We start from the raw sequence: 20,867 nt of genomic DNA, 5'->3' as shown, positions 1-20,867 counted from the left end.
AGGGGAGCTGAGGAGCAATTTTTTCACCCAGAGGGTGGTGGGGTCTGGAACTCACTGCCTGAAAGGGTGGTAGAGGCAGAAACCCTCATTGCATTTAAAAAGTACTTGAAGTGTCATAACCTACAAGGCTACGGACCAAGGGTTTGGAAGGGCTGGATAGCTCTTTTTCGGCCGGCACAGACACGATGGGCTGAATGGCCGCCTCCTGTGCTGTAAATTTCTGATTCCCCACAGCTCTTGCACTAATACACTAATGATGGAGAATCCGCGTGTAAATTCGCCCCATAGACTTTGAGCCCAGGTTCGTTATCAGACCGTGGGATATGTTGCCATTGTCGACGCTGCTTTACTTCTCGTCTTGTATGTCCCGCAGATCAATCAGGTGCGCCACGGCCCAAAGATTCCCCGAGGGTAATGCTTCTCAAGAACGCAGGAGAATCCTTCCTCCAGGACGTCCCCTGCACCGAGCTGTTCACCAATGTCCCTCGCTGCCGAGACTGCTGGCCAAGTCGGAGTAGGAAAGGACAAGAATTGCCTCCGTTGTCCTCTGTCTGCAGATTTATGCACCTCCGCAGGTATTTCACACTAAGAAACGAAGGATGGTGGTGGGGGGGGGGGTAGTTGTATGAAGTTCAGTAAGGGATTTATGAATTAGAATTGTTCCCCTGCCCCCTCAGTAAGTCTCCACCCCACCCAGCCCTTCCAGCTGTACTGTGATGTATCCGCCATTGCCCGCTACACCCATGCTCTCTCAGACAAATACTTTCCACTATATTCTTCGCTTCTGCCACTGCTGTGGCAGTGCGTGCCATTCATTGATACCAGGCTGGACTCGAAATGACCCATTCACTGCTGAAAGTTCATCGTTGATGACATTATCCAGGCCTCAGTGAGCAAAATGTCTCTCTCTCTCATTCATTTGTGGAGTGAGGAAAATATTTCAAGGAAGAACTAACTATGGACAAATAGTCCGTTAGCTCTTTCTACCTCCACTCCATCACCTTTTATTCAAGTCTCCTTTTATTTTTTTGCTAAAGTTAGTAAGTCGAGGAATTCTGGATTAAATTCTATTCAATTGAGATGTGGTCATTTTCTGCTGAAATAGCCTACTGATGATTGCTGTGTCGGTTTAGCAATGGGGAATGGACATTGGGGTGAGATTGTAGAGGGCTGCTGGGTCAATGGAACAGCATCCCAGCAGTTAGCCAGCACCTTGAGAGAAATGTTAACCAAGATGTCGTCCCCTGTTATGCGTCTCTTTCTTTGTCAGGCTGTCCATCACTAGGAATGGAGGTCTGAAGGTGGAAGGTTTCTCCACGGAGGACCAAGTCAATGAAGAAGTAGTGCTGGAGAAATCGACCAGTCCCAGAGAGACCGGTTTGGAGGCCGACACCTCCGCCTACATCTTGGCGCACGTGGGCGACTTGTTCTGTGACCTTGTGCTGGCTGAACAGCGACTGCTGGAGAGGATCGCTGGAGAAAGCTCCGATGGTAAGAGTATGGGGTCAGGATGGTGATGAATGTGGGCTTGTACAGCCAATTGCACCCAGTGGCGACTTATGGAGAATCTCACCTCTTCAAAGGGGCACATTTACCAGAGGAATGTAACAATCAAAGCAACAAAGCATATGTACACAGAGGTGTTTACCATCATGATCTTCATTGCTGTTGATTTTTTATGTAATGTTTTGTCCCCTCCTCTCCAAGGTGCCAATTCTTGCTGCTGTGCAGTACCACTGCTGGTCTCCTGTACGCCATCCATGCTGTGCGGTACCACTGCCGGTCTCCTGTACGCCATCCATGCTGTGCGGTACCACTGCCGGTCTCCTGTACGCCATCCATGCTGTGCGGTACCATTGCCGGTCTCCTGTACGCCATCCAAGCTGTGCGGTACCACTGCTGGTCTCCTGTACGCCATCCATGCTGTGCGGTACCACTGCCGGTCTCCTGTACGCCATCCATGCTGTGCGGTACCATTGCCGGTCTCCTGTACGCCATCCAAGCTGTGCGGTACCACTGCTGGTCTCCTGTACGCCATCCATGCTGTGCGGTACCACTGCTGGTCTCCTGTACGCCATCCAAGCTGTGCGGTACCACTGCCGGTCTCCTGTACGCCATCCAAGCTGTGCGGTACCACTGCCGGTCTCCTGTACGCCATCCATGCTGTGCGGTACCACTGCTGGTCTCCTGTACGCCATCCAAGCTGTGCGGTACCACTGCCGGTCTCCTGTACGCCATCCATGCTGTGCGGTACCACTGCCGGTCTCCTGTACGCCATCCAAGCTGTGCGGTACCACTGCCGGTCTCCTGTACGCCATCCATGCTGTGCGGTACCACTGCCGGTCTCCTGTACGCCATCCATGCTGTGCGGTACCACTGCCGGTCTCCTGTACGCCATCCAAGCTGTGCGGTACCACTGCTGGTCTCCTGTACGCCATCCATGCTGTGCGGTACCATTGCCGGTCTCCTGTACGCCATCCAAGCTGTGCGGTACCATTGCCGGTCTCCTGTACGCCATCCATGCTGTGCGGTACCACTGCCGGTCTCCTGTACGCCATCCATGCTGTGCGGTACCACTGCCGGTCTCCTGTACGCCATTCTGCAACAGTGAGTGGCATCAAGCTATTTGGCCATGGGGACAGCACAGCCCAGCTCGTTCCTGCGCTCACCCAAGGTCCATGCGTAACCCCTTCCTGAGAGGACTGACTGGCCAGCAATCAGGAGCAGGCAGTCTGGTTTCCCCTCCAAGTTGCTGAGCTTAACTGCAGTATGTGCAGTGGTGAGATCAGTGATCTCTCTCTGTACAGAGTGGGGATAGTGAATTTACTAACGGAGGCCTTGCTAGCACTGATGTTGCTCTGTTATTCTTTTCTATAGGGGCCATTGCTTGTAAGGCATCAACTGGAGAGAAAGAAGAGAGGTGTGACAGCTGTCACTCTGTGGTGTTCAACATTCACTGGGTCTGCCCAAGATGTGGCTTCTTTGTTTGCATGGACTGTTATGACATGAAGCAGAAAAAAGGTGAGACTGTGTGTGGGTGTGTTTGCAGGTGCGGACAGGGGGTACGTGTCTGTGTGGTGATATGTGTCTACGTGTCTGCGTGGGCGAGGGCGGCATTCCTGGGATGGGCAGCCCTGTAAATCGCCTCTTAAAAGGCCTCAGCAGGATACACATGCGAGTCTTGCAAAGGCCCCAAATCCTCGGCAAGTGATGGATCGCAAAGGGCTCAAGGTGCCCCTAGTGGAGCAGCTGCTCCCCCTTATACCAGAACTGAGCGGGTAAAACTATCAGGAAGATTGAAGAGACTGGGGCTCTTGTCTCTAGAAAAGCAAAGACTGAGGCGTGACCTGATAGAGGTCTTTAAAAATTATGAAGGGGTTTGTTAGGGTAAATGTAGAGAAGATGTTTTCACTTGCGAGGAGACCAGAACGAGGGATCATAAATATAAGACAGTCAGTAATAAATCCAATAGGGAATTCAAGTGAAACGAAGAGTGGTTTGAACTTGGAACATGCTACCACATGGGGTAGTTGAGACAAATAGCATAGACGCATTTAAAGGGAAGCTAGATGTATAAGGGAGAAAGGACGAGAAGGGTATATTGATAGGGTTAGATGAAGAGGGGAGGGAGGAGGCTCGAGTGGTGCCTAAATGGCGTCATTGACCAGTTGGGCTGAATGGCCTGTTTCTGTGCTGTACATTGTATGTAATTCCTGCCAGCAGATCGGGATGGGTGCCCACCCCAAACCTGCCAATGACCCATCCCTGGGATTTGGTCCTGGGTTGGTTGGTGCCCATGGCTGCTGGTGAACTAGCATCCCATTTTGCTGTTTGTCTGGTGGTGGAGCCAAAACCTTGGAATCTTGACCCTCCCCGTATGGATTTAAAGGGACAGCCAGTAAATGAAAGGTGAAAAGAATTGTTTTTTTGGAAATCCTTCATTTTTGTTGTACCAGTTTTGAATGTGGCATCTTGTAGTTGAGAATTGAAAAAGCAGTAGAAAAAGTCAGTTGTTCACTCATAAATTTATTAAAAAGACTGCCACAGTCTGGTTTGAAATGTGAATTCACAATAGTGGGATAGATTGTACTGCATAATATTTACTTGAAACAGTAGCCAAATGTTATATCTCTGAACTTGGTTGATCGTGAGGTTAAAAAAATAAATGGAGTTCTTGAGATGATTAAAGGTTACTGTCAGTAGACAAATGCTGCTTTATTGCATGGAGTGTGACGTAGGTTTTATATTCCAAACTCTGATTTAATGATTAATATTTCTATACAGAAAGGGGCGAGGAAGGTACAGCCTGGCTGAAATGCGTTAAGGGACACAGTCATGACATAAAAAATCTGCGGCCAACACAGCTTGTCGCTAACAGCGGTAAGAGGTTCACCAGAATAGTTTTAATGATTCTATTCCCAATTCAGTAGCGGGGTTCAGTCGTACTCCTTCAGTCACTGGAGTCACTCAACGTTGCTGCCTTGCAGCTGCCATCTTGTCTGTCTTCCCAGGTTGAGCAACTGCACTGATGCTGACTCAAAATGGTCTCCTTTTTTAATTAGATTCTGAAGAAAATGCAGTCATTTGGTTCAATATTTGAAGGGAAAAGATGTGCAGGGCAATGGAGAAAGATCAGGGGAGTGGGACTAATTGGATATCTCTTTCAAGAGCTGGCACAGTCACGATCGGCCAAATAGCCGCCTTGTGTGCTGTATCATTGTATGAATTGTATACTGTGAATTTCTGACGCCATTGTGTTTGTGATTGCAAGGTGTCAGTGGGAGGAGTGGATTGATAATTCCATGTTTCTGGGCATCACTGCGCTTGCACTGGGAGTAGGGCGGATGAAGGGTGCGAGGCACTTTGCTTGGTCTTGGTTTGGGGGGGGTTGCCTCGGTCCTGTTGTCACGTCTGGGTTGTTGCCCTTCATGTTTAGTGGCTGGGTCACGGTTCTGGTGGTGAGAGGAGGTTGGGGAGGCGGGGTGGGTGATGGAGTTTATGTTGAGTGAGTCAGCAGGATCAGAAACCGTTCCGCCTAGCAATTGTCCAGTTTGAGGTTGTACCTCACTCCATCTGACAGATGTGTTTCTCCCACCCCTCCTGTATTTTAGCCACATATTTGTGTGGAGAAAGTGAGACTGCATCAAACAGAGCAAGGGTGGGGAGAGACGCATCTTCGTGCAACTAGTGCCACTCTGCTTGTTCCGTGGGCCCCTCCCTCTCCAGAGAGTGAGTGCAGCTTGCACAGAGCTGGGTCCTCTGGGACTGTGGGGCAAGGGCAGGATCAGGTTCGGCCCATGTCCCCTTCCCCACAACTCCTGATTCTTCGCGGCTGAAGTAGTGTGGGAGTTTTCCCGCTCGCCGGCTGTAACCTTGGCAGAAGAGCAGTCTCATTTTGTGGTGTTGGCACAGCTGCTGTTCCAAAGTTGGAGCTGATGAGCAGGACAAAGGCCCCTGTGGAAATAAGCTGACAGTTGGAGAAGGATCAGTGAGGGAGGTATGAGAAGGTGCCCTGGCCCATGGAACCGGACCCTAGGAAGAGTCTGTACTTACAGGAGAGGAGGGGTGGACTGCCTTTATTGACTCTCTTTTTCCTTTCTTCTTTGTGTAGCCTTGGTTGCCCTGTGTGAAAAGATGCACAGCAGCAAGAGGAGACTCGGCATCAAATCAAACTGCACTTGTGTCAATGGAGAGAAGAAGTGGCTGAACAAAATGCCTGCAACAAGCAAGAGTCCCAAGGTAAAAACTGGCCTCAAACACTAACTGCAGACGCACACTGAGCCACAACCCCCCCATCCCATTTAAGATTATTTGGTCTCCACAGCAGGATGGGAAATCATGGCTGGGTTACTATTCCTGATCCGTGACTTTTGCTGGAGGTGCATATAGTGGCCAGGACGGGACTGAGGATCGGCTGCAGTGCCCACTGTGGTCGGATAGCATGCCGGCACTTAGTGTCCGAGCTTACGGGTGAAGAATGTTCACTTGCGTGAGTTAGCCGAGGTCACTGCCTGTGGAACTATAGCCCAGCAAGAGCCAGCCTGTCCTTCAGGATTGTAGGGGATGGGGGAAAGAACTGGGTGGGGTGTTTCACAGTAAATGATGGTACTGACTTTGTGCAAAGTTATCCCTGGGTTAGTGTTAGCCATCCAGCCAATCCCACTTTCCAGCTCTTAATCCATACCTTGTGTAGTACTTCAGGTGCATATCCAAGTACTTTTTAAATGCGATGTGGGTTTCTGCCTTTACCACCCTTTTTAGGCAGTGATTTCCAGACCACCCAAAACCCTCGGTGTGAAAAAAATTTCTCGTCAAAAAATTCAATAAGGTTAGTCAGACACAACCTTCCCTTAATAAATCCATGCTGACTAGTCAGTCATTGATTAACCCGTGCCTTTCTAAATGACGATTAATACTATCCTCCAGAATTATTTCCAATAATTTGCCCACCACCAAGGTTAGGCTGACTGGCCTGTAATTACTCGGTCTATCTCTTTATCCCTTTCTAAACAATGGGACAACGTCAGCAGTCCTCTGGCACCACACCTGTAGCTGGAGCGGATTGGAAAATGATGGTCAGCACCTCTGCTATTTCCTCTCTTGCTTCTCTTAAAAGCCTGAGAAACGTTTCATCTGGGCGATTTATTTACTTTCAAGGATGCTAAACCCCTTAATACTTCCTCTTTCACTATGTTTATCCCATCCAATATTTTACACACCTCCTGCTTAACTACAATCTCTGCATCATCCCCCTCTTTTGTGAAGACAGACACAGAGTATTCATTAAGAACCATACCCTCCACACACAGGTTACCTCTTTGGTCTCTAATAGGCCCTACTTTTTCCTTCGTAATCCTCTTTATGTATTTATAAAACATCTGCGGGTTTTTCTTGATTTTACTTGTCAATATTTTTTCATGCCCTCTTAACTTTCCTAATTTCTTTTTTAATTTCACCCCTGAACTTACTATATTCCTGTAGGCTTTCTGCAGTATTGAGCTCTTGTATCTGACATAAGCTTCCCTTTTTTGCCTTATCCTCTGTATGCTCCTTGACATCCAGGGGGCTCTAGATTTGGCAGTCCCACCCTTTTTCTTTGGGGGAACATATGCTGTGAACCTTCACTGTTTCGAATGGCTCCCACTGCTCTGACACTGATCATCTCAGGGCCCAATAAAGCGCTAACACTTCCTCCCATGCTCCTGATTTGCAGCTGCAGACTGACGCCAAAGTGGAACTGAGCCACTCCCTGACTCCTGGAGAGGAACCTGCCAAAAGCAGGTCAACAGCTCAGCTCAGCCAAGAGTCAAACAGCAACCATGCCAGCTCATATTCCCATTCGCCATTGCACTGGTTAGCAGAACTGGCTACACGGAAAGCTGAAGAGGAAACAAACGGTAGGTAACCGTACAAACACCAAGTGTGGCACGGTGCCACATGCGAGCTTTGACTAGGACACCACGTCCAATGCGTTACAAACCCCAATGGGTGCTGTCACCTCCTTAACTCTGCTGGATTATGTACAATACAATTTGAATGTAGGTTGCAGTGATGGGATAGTGTCGAGGGAGCTTTACTCTGTATCTAAGCCATGCTGTACCTGGCCTAGGAAAGTTTGATGGGACAGTGTAGAGGGAGCTTTACTCTGTATCTAAATCGTTGTGTACCTGGCCTGGGAGAGTTTGATGTCAACATGGAACAGAAGTGTTGAATCCAATTTTTTTGCTAAAAGAACATTTATGAAAAAGATGGAGAAGATGAGTGAAGAAGAATGGAGTGCCAGATCCCATCCCTTGCAGCCCCTGTGACAGACACCTCCTGCCTCTTTCTGCTTTGTTTGTTTTGAGCACTAATCAGTGGGCCATGTACATGGCTCACAAGTGAGAATCTCAGACCTGCACTACTGGGAGCTTTGACAGTGCACCCCACTATTAGCTCAATTGCAGTTACAAGGTCATGTTTTTCAGGAAAATAGTCAAAACTCCCTTGAAGATTATTACAATTGGAACTTTGGAAGGTTAACGATGAAAAGAATTGTAAAGCAAGACCTTTTGAGCTTGCAAAAGTTGTAATACGAGTTCACAACTGGGTGTAATGTTTGAAGATTAATTACTGTTGTGCTTTGTAGTAACAGACAGCTACATCAAACGAATTAAAAGCAGGAGTAGGCCATTCGGCCCCTGGAGTCTGCTCTGCCATTTGATAAGATCGTGGCTGATCTGATTGTGACCTCAACCCTACTTTCCCGTCGATAATCTTTGACTCTCTTGTTAATCAGGAATCTATCTAACTCAGCCTTAAAAATATTCAATGACCCTGCCTCCACCGCTCTCTGGGGAAGGGAGTTCCACAGACCCACGACCCTCAGAGAAAAAAATTCTCCTCATCTGTGTTAAATGGGAGACCCCTTATTTTTAAACTGTGGCCCCCAGTTCTCGTCTCTCCCACAAGGGGAAACATCCTCTCAGCATCTACCCCTTCCAGTCCTCTCAGGATCTTATATGTTTCAATAAGATCACCTCTCATTCTTCTAAACTCCAGTGTGTACAGACCCAACTTGTCCAACCTTTCCTCATAAGATAACCCCCTCATCCCAGGAATCAGTCGAGTTGAACCGCCTCCAAAGCAATTATCTGCTTTCTTAAATAAGGAGACCAAAACTGCACACAGTATTCTAGATGTGGTCTCACCAATGCCCTGTACAAGTGAAGCAAAACATCTTATATTCCATTCCCCTTGCAATAAATGACAACATTCCATTTGCCTTCCTAATCACTTGCTGTACCTGCGTTCTAACTTTTTGTGATTCATGTACTAGGACACCCAGATCCCTCTGTACCTCAGAGTTCTGCATTCTCTCTCCATTTAAATAATATACTGCTTTTCTATTCCTCCTGCCAAAGTGGACAAGTTCACATTTTCCCACATTGTACTCCATCTGTCAAATTTTTGCCCACTCACTTAACCTCTCTATATCCCTTTGCAGATTCCTTATGTCCTCTTCACAACTTTCTTTCCGACCTACCTTTGTGTCATCAGCAAATTTAGCAACAATACATTTGGCCCCTTCATCCAAGTCATCGATATAGATTATAAATAGTTGAGGCCCCAGCACTGATCCATGTGGCACTCCACTCGTTACATCTTGCCAACCTGAAAATGACCCATTTATGCCTACTCTCTGTTTCTTGTTAGCTAACCAATCCTTTATCCATGCTAATATGTTACCCCTATACCATGAGCTCTTATTTTGTGTAGTAGCCTTTGATGTGGCACCTTGTCAAAAGCCTTCTGGAAATCCAAGTATACCACATCAACAGGATCCCCTTTATCCACATTGCTTGTTACTTCCTCAAAGACCTCTAATAAATTAGTCAAACACTATTTCCCTTTCATAAAGCCACAGATCATATAATAGGAAACTGCTTTTTAGTCACAGACGATCGTATATTGAGGTGGATGCAGGAGCAGTGTCCCAGCTTTCGTCCTTTGCCTTTGAGCCAACGAGGGCTTACAGTAAGCTTTCCACAGTCGGCATCATCACCCGTGGCGTGGGGAGGAGAGACTTCGGCCAGGATAGTCCCCTTCCTGAGTGCTTTCCACTGCCCTGTTGGCAAATGCCTTTGTGGAAACCGGGCAAGGGCATGAAGGGAGCTTGACCTTGATGCCAAACATGGTTGAATAGCCTGCCGATGCTCACTGTCAGGACTCTGGCCTGAAGGATGGATGAGGGAGTAGGGGGTGGCTGCTGCGTGAATTCAGTCCTTGGATGAGGGATAAAAGAAACAGATTAAGGCATCTGTGTAAGGCATGCTGGCAAAGTAATTTTGCGAAATGGTGCTGGGAATGCCATGAACTGATACTCTCCACTATAATCATAGAAGTAGATGTGGCACACAGCAGGCCTGGGATCACATCAGCGAGCAGAAGTGCTGCTTACCATGGATCGAGAAATGCCGAGCAGTGCTCAACACTGTGCGATTTGCTCACCACTACAGCGGGGAAACTGCGCTTGGGATGTACAGACGCTGGCATGGCATTCGCCCCTGTCTACACAGCATTGAACAATGTAAGTAAAGGTGTGGGGAAAGGACACAGGCTTCAGCCACCTGGGCACGAGTGGAATTCAAAGAGAATGTGGGGGGGATATAAGTCAGTGTGAGATTGCTGTGTGATCAGGAGCACCCATGCCACAAAGGCCATAATGGTGAACAGCAGTAGATGCCAGCTCGCTGTGCAGGGGAGCAATGTAGACCAACTGAGTCAATGTTCAATACATTGATTGGCAGAGCAACAGAGTCAACATTCACTGTGCTGATTGGCTGTCAACAGGAACAGAGTCAACATTAAATACATTGATTGGATGTCAGCAGCAGACAAAGGAATTGTTGGTCCCATGTGCTTGGGCTGGATTAGAAGCGAGAAAGGTGCAATGTATTTGACCCTTATTTTCACTGGTATGGAAATCTGCAACTAAATCAAGAAAAAGAAAGCAAATCATTTCATATGGTGGGAAGGGTGGTTGTATAATTGTTTAGCCTATCTTGGCCAAGCTTTTCCATTGAACTGTCCATTTTGACAATGTAATTTGGGTAGGTGGGAGTTTCACAGAGCTCTGCCCACTTAGCAATGTGGCAGCGGGGTGGGTGGTTGAGATGGTTGAGTGGTTGAGGATTGCTGGCAAGAAACAAGTACCCATCTGTAACATGGGCCCTCGTGGCAGTTGTTGAATTGCTCTTTTTGCCCCCATTTCTGCACCGGTAGGTTTCCCAATGGGAACCCCTCCCAAATCTGATATAAGTGGAGGAACAACAGAAGATTGTCAGACATGTATGGCTACAGGTGAGGAGTTCTGTGGCCACGCCTGCACCTGCCTATAGAGGAGGCCGGACCGTGTTTCGGCTGCCTGCTTGTGTAGGAGAAGGCTCCTGTTCCCAAAGGAAGCTGAGATAGCGGAGCAAATATGATTGTTCAAGTGGTGGTATTAGGTGCTGTAATCGCACTCTATCAGACCCTCATGGACATTGCAGGAAGAAAGCATGCCTGGATGTTCAAAGAGCACCATAGCCACATGGCCTGCACACTCCAAGGTGTGACTAATCGTGCCCCCAGGCATCTTGCAATGGTTATGGGGAAGCGTCTTCACAGGGTTGTGCAGCAGGCAGCCAGTTGCAGAGCGGTCCCACCTACTGCACGGAGTTCTGCAGCTCCCACATAGCGAGGGCCAGCAGCGTAAGCTGTAGCCTGAAACTGGACTCTGCCTCCTAGCAAGCATGCTGCAATGCTGACCTCCGGATGGTACCACGGGGTAGCAAAGTGGGTAGCTCTTGAGAGGCTGCTCCATCACTTGCCTGCAGACTCGTGCCTGCACCTTGGGTTTCCGTTCCCTTTGTTTTTGCTTGTTGCTTCTTAGTCTCGTGCCCCTTTCAGTTGCCCCCTTCCAACCAACACCACCAAAACAGATGAAGTGGTTATTCATTTCATTGCTGTCTGTTGGATCTTGCTGTGTGCATATTGGTTGCTGCATTTCCCTGCATAACATTCCCACAGTGACTGCACTTCCAAAGTGCTTGACTGCACCGTGGAGCTTTGGGATATTGAGGACGTGAAAGGTGACCATTTATCTTGGCTGCATTTTTATTACACAGTGGGCTTTCACTTAGCAACCCACGGACCCTCACTTGTTGGGGCAAAGAGCTTGGAGAGTGTGAGCTACACTGCTCTCCTGCAGCCTGTTTCTGTCTGGCAAAGTGTGCTGAATTTTCCGTGTTGTGCAACCATTTAACCTGTAACTGTGTAATGGATACTTAGTAACTTCTGTTTTTGGTCAGTGCGACATCGCAGCGAGGAGTATGCCGAGCATTCTGGATGAAATCATTGCATCAGTGGTGGAGAGGAAAATCCCAATCACCAAATCACCAAAGCAGAGCAAGGAAGATCAATCCCAGAGAAAAGAATTGGATCCAGACGCAAAGGAGACCGAAGAACACCGCGTTAGCATCCATTATTCCAAGTTTTCCAAAGGGATTTTTCCATGGATCCAGAATCACATTAATAAGAACAACTGGAAACTCTTCCAGGAGCATTGGATAAAGGGAGTGGTAAGTTTGATGTTTTTCCTTAATATATTTCAAGTATTTCTACAAGCATATTAAATCTTTCCATACACAGCCCCATCAGGTACAGCACGGGTTAGATAGCGAGTAAAGCTCCCTCGACACTGTCCCATCAAACACTGACAGAGATTACACTAATTGGGGTTGTATTCTCGAGAGTTTAGAAGGTTAAGGGGTGATCTGATCGAAGTTTATAAGATATTAAGGTGAACGGATAGGGTGGATAGAGAGAAACTATTTCCGCTGGTTGGGGATTCTAGGAGTCGGGGGCACAGTCTAAAAATTAGAGCCAAACCTTTCAGGAGCGAGATTAGAAAACATTTCTACACACAAAGGGTGGTAGAAGTTTGGAACTCTCTTCCGCAAACGGCAATTGATACTAGCTCAATTGCTAAATTTAAATGTGAGACGGATAGCTTTTTGGCAACCAAAGGTATTAAGGGATATGGGCCAAAGGCAGGTATGTGGAGCTAGATCACAGATCAGCCATGATCTTATCAAATGGCGGAGCAGGCACGAGGGGCTGAATGGCCTCCTCCTGTTCCTATGTTCCTATGTACAGGACAGGTACAGCTCGTGTACATATAGAGTAAAGCTCCCTCTACACTGTCCCATCAAACACTCCCAGGGCAGGTACAGCTGGGTTTAAATACAGAGTAAAGCTCCCTCCCTACTGCAGCAGAAGGAAGGGAATTTTAGTAAGGGTAATCAGGCAGTGGAAACAATATGGGTCGAGCTAAGCAGTATGGAAGGGCGCAAGACTCTGGTTGGAGTTGCCGACAGACCTCCTGATGGTAGTGATGTAGTGGGGGTGAAGGGGATGTATAAACATGGAGATTAGGGAATCATATTGCAAAAACAATGTGCTAACAATGGGAGATAATTTTCACATCCTCAGGGAGAAGCAGAACAAATTGCTAGAATGCACTCGGACAGTTTCACAATGGTTTAGAACCAAGAAGGGAACAGGCCAGACTGTGTTTAGTGATGAGCAATGAACCAGAATCAGGTAACAATCTGACGGTGATGGAGCATCTTACAAATAATGACCATAGCATGATTGAATTTGCTAGTATGTTTGAGAAGGAGAATGGAGTGTGACAAAGCAAGGTTTTACATTGAAATACTGCAAACTTTGAAAGGATGAGAAATAAATTGACTGCAGTGATTAGGCTGAACTGCTAATGGGTAAAGAGTGGGAAGTATGAAAAGAAGAATTTGGAATGATACAAAACCACTTCATACCCCTAAAAGGCAAAGGCTGCACTTGCGGAGTTAAGAAAAGGCTGACAAATGTAAGGCACAGTGGGAATGCTATAAAACAGCTCCTCCAAAAGGCTGTGGATGCTGGGTCAATTGAAATGTTCAAGACTGAACACCGTGTGGTATTTCCCATTGCAGCCATCCTGTGGTCTGTCTGAGTAAGTTACCCAGTTGATCGAAATGAGAGACACATTCCGTGGATCTACGTCCATGGTGAGCGTGGTTCAGACTGCAAGAGATAAGTCTTAGTCAGCAGACAGGTTTCCATCCTGAGAGTTTGAGCTGGGTTTGAAGCCAAGTCATTGTTTGACCTCTTCGCCCCCCTTCACTGCTTTAAGGTTGAGATTTGATGAAGGGTTTTGGACTTGGGTGGGCTCCCTTCACTGGATATGGTCCAACTTTCTCAAATTCTCTGTTGGATTTAAAAAATGTAAACAATCTTACAACACCAGGTTATAGTCCAACAATTTTATTTAAAAATCACAAGCTTTCGGAGGCTTCCTCCTTCGTCAGGTGAATGTCAGGAAATCCTTGAACGTTTCGCATTTATATTCAGAGAACAATACCTGGTGATTACAGATAATCTTTCCAACTGCCCGTTGTCAAGGCAATCAAAGTGTTCAGACAGAGAGGTGTTACCGACAGGACCACCGAATATACAAACGGCCAGAACACAAAACAGAGAGAGAGAGGGAGAAACATCCGAAAGGAAGAGAAAGACAGAAAATGATCCGTTGTATTAAAAACAGATAACTTTTATTCGCTGGTGGGGTTACGTGTAGCGCGACATGAACCCAAGATCCCGGTTGAGGCCGTCCTCATGGGTGCGGAACTTGGCTATCAATTTCTGCTCGACGATTTTGCGTTGTCATGTGTCTCGAAGGCCGCCTTGGAGAACGCTTACCCGAAGATCGGTGGCTGAATGTCCTTGACTGCTGAAGTGTTCCCCGACTGGGAGGGAACCCTCCTGTCTGGCGATTGTTGCGCGGTGTCCGTTTATCCGTTGTCGCAGTGTCTGCATGGCCTCGCCAATGTACCATGCTCCGGGGCATCCCCCCCCCGCAACGCATGAGGTAGACAACGTTGGCCGAGTCAAAGGAGCATGAACCATGTACCTGGTGGGTGGTGTCCTCTCGTGTGATGGTGGTATCTGTGTCGATAATCTGGCATGTCTTGCAGAGGTTGCCGCGGCAGGGCTGCGCGGATTTAAGAAATAAAGATGAAGGAAAACTTATTTATTTTTTCAAATGTGTCCCTCCAATTTTGTTTGTATGAGTGCAGATCAACAGGGTTTCAAGGAAGTTGATGTGACGTGAGGGGGTCTGTGACACTTGGGGAAGGCTGGGACTGCCTGAACTATTTAAATGTGCAGTTTGTCACCTCACATCTGCAAGGTTCAAGATAAATTAGTGTGTTGAAACATTTTGAAAGAGATCTCTGAATAGAATGTGTTCCTAAATGCCAACCACTTACCCGTGTTACTGGGCCAATGGACCAGAAAGGGCATAGGCTGCATCGCCAGTGTCTGCTGAGTGAGTTTGCAACTCGTCAGGAGAACAGTTGGGGCACAGCAATTGGTTGCAGAGGCCTGGGGCTAGTGAGGGGAACATTGCTCAGGGTTTCACCTGTCTGCTTTCTGTTTTTTTAAGAATGGGCTAGATATGTGGTTAAAGGAGAGGGGGATAAAGGGATGTGGGATTAGATGTACAGCTTGTATGCAGGATAAACAACGTGCTGGTTGGGCTAAATGGCTCGTGTCTGTGTTATTTCTAAAAAGGGTCTTGTGTGTGAGATCATTAGCTGAGGATAAGAGCAAACTTAGTCAGCTTGTTGGCTATCTTTGGATGCACTGTCTAGGCTCACATGTGAACTGGTTGAGATCGTGGAGGATTTAGAAACACCCTCCTTCCCCTTCAGAACAGGATGGAGTAGTCGAAAAAAATGAACTAACTTCCAACTATATGGTGGGTTGGTTTGAGCCATGCTGGTTACTGAAATCTGCCTGCACTGGCAAGACTGATATTTATTGGTCACCCCTATTTGCGCTGAGAAGGTGGTGGTGGGCTGCCTTCTTCAGCTGTTGCATGTCGTCCTTCGGTACAATTGCTAGGTCACTTCAGAGGGCAGTTGTAAGAGTCAGCGATGTCGGCGTGGGATTGGAGTCAGGTACAAGCACAGACCGGGTAAGGATGGCAGGCTTCCTTCCATAAAGGACATCAGTGAAGCAGTAGGGTGTTTGAGAACCTGAAAGTTTAATCTTTTTACTGATAGCAGCTTTTTATTACCAGATTTGTCAAACTGAATTAAAAGTCTCAAATTGCAATGGTGGGATTTGGATTATTCGTCAAGCCTTCTGGATTATTAGGCCAGTAACACAACCACTACACTTGATGCTGCTAGTTGCACTGTGGCTGGGGAGCAGCACATAAGGGTCTCTATGAAGACCCCTGTTGGAGTGTAGCTGTGACTGGGCTGCACCCACCTGACTGTTGCAACTGTGTGCAGATAAGAGGCTTCATGGGGAGGGGGGAATGGGCCCATGAAATGGTGACTTGTTCTGGATGTATTTTGACTCTTGTGTGTTTCACTCAAGCCTGTACTGGTGCCTGGAGTCCTGACAGCAACGGACAGCAATTTCTGGGGGCCCGAGCGCTTGAGGCAGGAGCTGGGAGAAGAGAGCGTGAATTTGGTCAACTGCAGCGGCCATTCTGTGCTGACCAGAGCGAGGAGCAAGGAATTCTGGGAAGGGTTCAAGACCCACTCCAGTAAGTACCTCAGTGATGTCGGAGAGTTGACCTGAGTTGAAAAGGGCACAAAAACAAAAATCACTGCATGAATACAGACATACACCATCCCATCTGGTTTTGCTTGTTCTGTCTGTAAGCTGGTAACTCACTCCTTAGGTATCCACTGTTCTTCTTAGAAACCTGTCAATTAGATCGCAGCCTGTAACTCACACTCAGGTGTCCATTGTTTTAGATATAAACCCTTGATTAAATCCAAGTTTGTAACTCGCTTCCAGGTATTCATTATTCTGTATATAAACCATCTGAATCACCAGTTAGATTCCAATTGGTAAGTCACTCCTGGGTTTCTGTAATTCTATACATAAACCATGTGAATCCCTCGATTAGATTCCAGACGGTAACTGTTCCCAGGTATCCATTTTCTTATACATAAAGCATCCGAGCTCCTTGATCAAATTCCAGTCTGTAACTCATGCCCAGGTACCGATTGTTTTAAATGTAAACCATAAGAATGCCTCGATTAGATTCCAACTGGTATCTCACTCTTGGCTTTCTGTTATTCACTGATTGTAAAATGAATGCAGCTGTGAAATAAGGAACTGTTCAGTTATTGGTGCTGCTATGAACTGAACTGCAGCTTCTCCTGCTGGAAGAGAAAGTGATTTGGAAAGAGGTTGTGTTTTTCCTGCAGAGTGCCCCAGGATCAAGGCAAGAGGCTCAAAGATGTTGCGGTTAGACTACTGCGCGACAGAGAAGCAGTTCAGTGAACGGATGCCTGCTCAGTAAGTCTGCTAAAATGGTGACTTTTTAATAGCGTAAGAGGAAACAAAGTAGTGTGGATTTGAAATATAAATGGAAATGATGGTAATGTGTTTAAAAGCATGAGAAATAGGAGTCGGCGATGAGGCCCTCTTGAGGCTGCTTCGCCTTTTCAATAAGATCGTGGCTGATCTTTGACCTCAATTCCACTTTTCCGCCTGATCCCTATAGTTCTTCATTCCCTTGGAGTCCAAAATTCTATCGCTGTCAGTCTTGAATATACTGAACAACTGAGCAATCCAGTTAGAGGGGAAACGTGAGCCGGGTGGGTGCTCCTGCTAGTTCACTCGCTCTAAACTCCCCTCAGCCTGCACGACACTTAAACAAAGTGTTTAGAAGTTGCAAACAAAGGGAGTGCTACTGTCTGTGGAAACAGCTTGTTGATTGTTGTGTTCTGCTGCCCTTCAGCTGTGGAAGTGAGACTGAGGGTGAAGTTGTGTTGTGGGATGAATTTGTAACACGGTTGCCATTTCAGGTTCAAAGAGCTGCACAGGCACTTGCCACTACCAGAATACACCAGGAATGATGGAAAACTGAACCTCATCTCCCGACTCTCGGAAGAGAGGGCCAAGTCGCAGCTGGAGCTGAGGGTGTGCAGTGTGTATGGTGAGCATGTCTGATAATATTAAGAGCCAGTACCATGAGCTGGCCTCGTCTCAGTCCCTCAGGCACTGTTCATTGTCAGTGACATTTTTATGAGAGGAGTGGGCTTGTTTTATGTGCTAGTTCTCTGATGGAAGGTGGACAGGTCAGGAGTGTGCCTACCTCCTCCCAATAGCATGGGTGTTGTTATTTCGTAGGGGGGTGAGGGCTAGGCCTGTGAACACTCAACCCAGCTGCTGTTGGCCATCGTCATGGAGGGGGAGGGGGTTTCAAAGGTTGTCCCTCCTGAAAGGATTGACTGTTCCCAATGTACATTTCCATGGCTGCCCATCGACCCAATCTATCTGTATGAGGATACACTGAGTGTGAACCAGTGATCCCATTGTGGGGAACATGATGGCCTGTGCTGTGTCAACCTCCCTACACTTGTAACCAGGGTCATCAGATTGTAAGTTAGGCTGATGTCCATTTTGTGCTCCAACCTAAAGGATGCAGAAACCAATTATCTCACCTGATGCTGGTGCAGGCCAGTAAACTCTGTACAGAATAGGGAGGGATAATGGGGCCCAGTACCTTCATATGGGGAGTTGTATACCTGATCTATTGTATATAGTGGAACTACAGAAATTGCCATTTGCTGTGATGTGTTTTTAAAGGAAGATGCATTATTTTGTCAGGGCTGAGCCTGGATGATGGCAATACAGGAAGCAGCAGCATGTGTGTGGAACTGACTGACACACTCCACATCCTGGTCCATGCAGAGCCACCTCAGGAAGACAGGGACACAGTGGAAAAAGGTTGATTGAAAGCTGTCTCTTGCTTTTTATGCATGTGTGATGTGCACAGGACACTTGTCTGAGCCATTTGTTCAATCTCACAAAGTCATGTGCAGTGGTGCCATATTGTGCTAATTTGTGCTGTTGCCAGATGGATCCGTTGTTAGGTTGGTAACATTTGGCATCAGTGGAGGTGTGAGGCGATCAAGCCTCACCTCAGTATCTGTGACTTTCTCATTGTGGCTGGGAGAATCCTTGATGTTTCAGGCAGGCCCATACTGGCAAAAAGGAGGCTGCAGATCAATGCAGACTTGTCAAGAATACGGTCTGAGGCAAATTGGTGGACCAAGGCTAAAACTTTCCAGCTTGACAGAGGTTAGGTGTCTGTTGATGGCAGTGCTATTCAGTTGTCTCTGGTACAGAGCTGGCTCTGATTAAAGTGTTAAATGTAAGGTTTTAGTGGAAAGGAATCAGAGACATGGAGAAGAGGAGGCATTTGAACAAGATAGCCATATAGTACTTGTGAATAATGGCAGGATGTGCAGATGAACTTCTGTCTGTGGTGAAATGCAGGGGATGCTAGGAATGGGAGATATTTTTAGTTGTGATGGCTGGGTTGTGAATTTCCTTGGAGCTGCTGTAACTTTGCAAACAAGCTGGGTGTTAGCCACAGTCCCAATTGAGCAGGAGCAGCTTGTGAGGAAGGTAGAATCCTGGGTGTCAGCATTGAAGGAATGCATGGGGCAGCTAAAGCTGCCTTTGCATTGCTGTATTCTGCACTCTTAGGGCAGTGGAGGAAGTGATTGACCCTCCCAGTGTCAGTAGAGTGGCTGCTACTGAACCATACATGGCAGCAGTGGAATTGGAAAATAGTAATGTTGACCAGCGTATAGTTAGAGAAGAAGGTGAGAGCTGGTTTGATAGTTGCTTGTGAGGTAGCACTATATGTCCTGCTGTCAGTAATTGTCATATTTATTTTCTACAGCAATTATGGGGAGGTTGGAGGGAGACATGGTGGATGATGCAGTAATCAGAAGATTGAGAGAAACGAGTGAGAGGCCTGGTGCCCTGTGGCATATTTATACTGCACAGGACACTGAGACGATAAATGACTTTTTGAAGAAGGTATGTTGATCTTTCTGTTGAGGTGAATAGTAGCCATCCTCAGAAGTGAGTGGTGTGATACACATGTATAAATGGTGTATAGTTGTCAATGGGTCTGTCCTATTAACAGGTGGTGGAACATCCTGCTGGTCAGGACTGTTACCTTGACCACGCTCTAAGGAGGAGACTGCTGGAAGAGTGTGGAGTTGGAAGCAGAGCTGTGCTGCAGTTCTGGGGTGATGCACTGATGATACCAGTGGCAACGATGTATCAAGTAAGGAGAAGCCACGGGTAGAGGGGTGGCGGGCAGTGGGTAGAGATCCAGCCTTCTCACACCAGTCCTTCATGTAAAGCAATCACATCCATGTCTCCAATCCTCAGGTACAGTATTTGACAAACTGCATTATGGCAACAAAAGCCTTCATCTCCCCGGAAAATGTGAAATACTGCTTCCAATCAACAGCACTACCAAAAACCAGCAATTCAGGAACAAAACAGAACGTGCAGGTAAGCAACTCATACTACCACCCAACTTCTCCCATATCTATCTACTATTACACAACAAACTCTTTCATATACTGAAAACATACAGTTCACCATTCAATAATACAACATTAGCTGCAAATTAGCCTCTTCCCATCACAATAAATGCTACAACAGGAACCTTCAACTACTTGAAGGGAGTTCTTGATAATAGTAGTTGTGTGTGATATATTATGAACTTATTCACAACCACTCCATAACCAACCCTAGCATGAACAACATCCAAATCCACACACCACCACTCCAATGCACCATAACATCAACACGATAAAGCTAACATGCACCATAGCAACCACACAACACCTCAAACTACCATCATCCAATCACTGCAGCAAACAAACATTCACCACCACAATAACGACAGAACCAACTCAAGAGTTAGGAGAATTGATTTACGTCTTAACACTCATATTGAAATATCTACTTCACTCCATCAATTCCATATTACTACTATTTTCCTTGTGTCCCTGTACAGATGAAAACTATACTCTTTGACACTGTGAAGGACTGTGTCGAGATGCTCAGACCGACATCACCAAGCTGAAAAGGAAAGGATATTGCCATTCACTGAAACAAAAAAATAAATGAAAATTTATAATATACAATCTCTGCCCACAGAGTCGATGCTTCATTCTCCCTCTCTCAATCAACCTATCCCATCGAAACACTCCTAAACCACCAATCTAGCTCACCATATACATATTTCACTATCTATCCAACAATGTAGCCATTGATCTAGTGACTAAATCTTCTCTCCCATTCCAAATTCTCCGTTCCCACTGTCTATTACCCTACCTCCAACCCCTTCTACTCACCAACACCACCAATTTTCCTGCTAACATTATTACAAAGCAACTTATGTCACCAGCCACACCACCATATGATGAAAAATATCC

At 46.8% G+C, this 20,867-nt stretch overlaps 1 protein-coding gene across 1 annotated transcript in view; it reads left to right on the top strand.

Moving 5' to 3' along the window:
* The window catches only part of LOC137335741 (probable JmjC domain-containing histone demethylation protein 2C), a 54,834-nt gene extending 34,258 nt beyond the window's left edge, over nt 1-20,576 (top strand). Inside the window, exons 9-24 of the mRNA XM_068001070.1 lie at nt 374-575; nt 1,271-1,491; nt 2,878-3,021; nt 4,285-4,380; nt 5,612-5,739; nt 7,214-7,397; nt 9,882-10,069; nt 11,832-12,101; nt 15,973-16,144; nt 16,818-16,908; nt 17,421-17,551; nt 18,226-18,345; nt 19,310-19,449; nt 19,559-19,702; nt 19,810-19,935; nt 20,447-20,576. Coding sequence (XP_067857171.1) covers nt 374-575; nt 1,271-1,491; nt 2,878-3,021; nt 4,285-4,380; nt 5,612-5,739; nt 7,214-7,397; nt 9,882-10,069; nt 11,832-12,101; nt 15,973-16,144; nt 16,818-16,908; nt 17,421-17,551; nt 18,226-18,345; nt 19,310-19,449; nt 19,559-19,702; nt 19,810-19,935; nt 20,447-20,515 — 2,426 coding nt within the window. The 3' untranslated portion in view covers nt 20,516-20,576. The remainder of the gene's footprint in view (nt 1-373; nt 576-1,270; nt 1,492-2,877; nt 3,022-4,284; nt 4,381-5,611; nt 5,740-7,213; nt 7,398-9,881; nt 10,070-11,831; nt 12,102-15,972; nt 16,145-16,817; nt 16,909-17,420; nt 17,552-18,225; nt 18,346-19,309; nt 19,450-19,558; nt 19,703-19,809; nt 19,936-20,446) is intronic.
* The last annotated feature ends 291 nt before the right edge of the window (nt 20,577-20,867 follow it).

Source organism: Heptranchias perlo, chromosome 20 (assembly GCF_035084215.1).
Source record: "Heptranchias perlo isolate sHepPer1 chromosome 20, sHepPer1.hap1, whole genome shotgun sequence".
In the NCBI taxonomy this organism is placed as follows: Eukaryota; Metazoa; Chordata; class Chondrichthyes; order Hexanchiformes; family Hexanchidae; genus Heptranchias; species Heptranchias perlo.
Note: the sequence above shows the minus strand (reverse complement) of the source record. Positions and strands in the feature narration are given on the sequence as shown.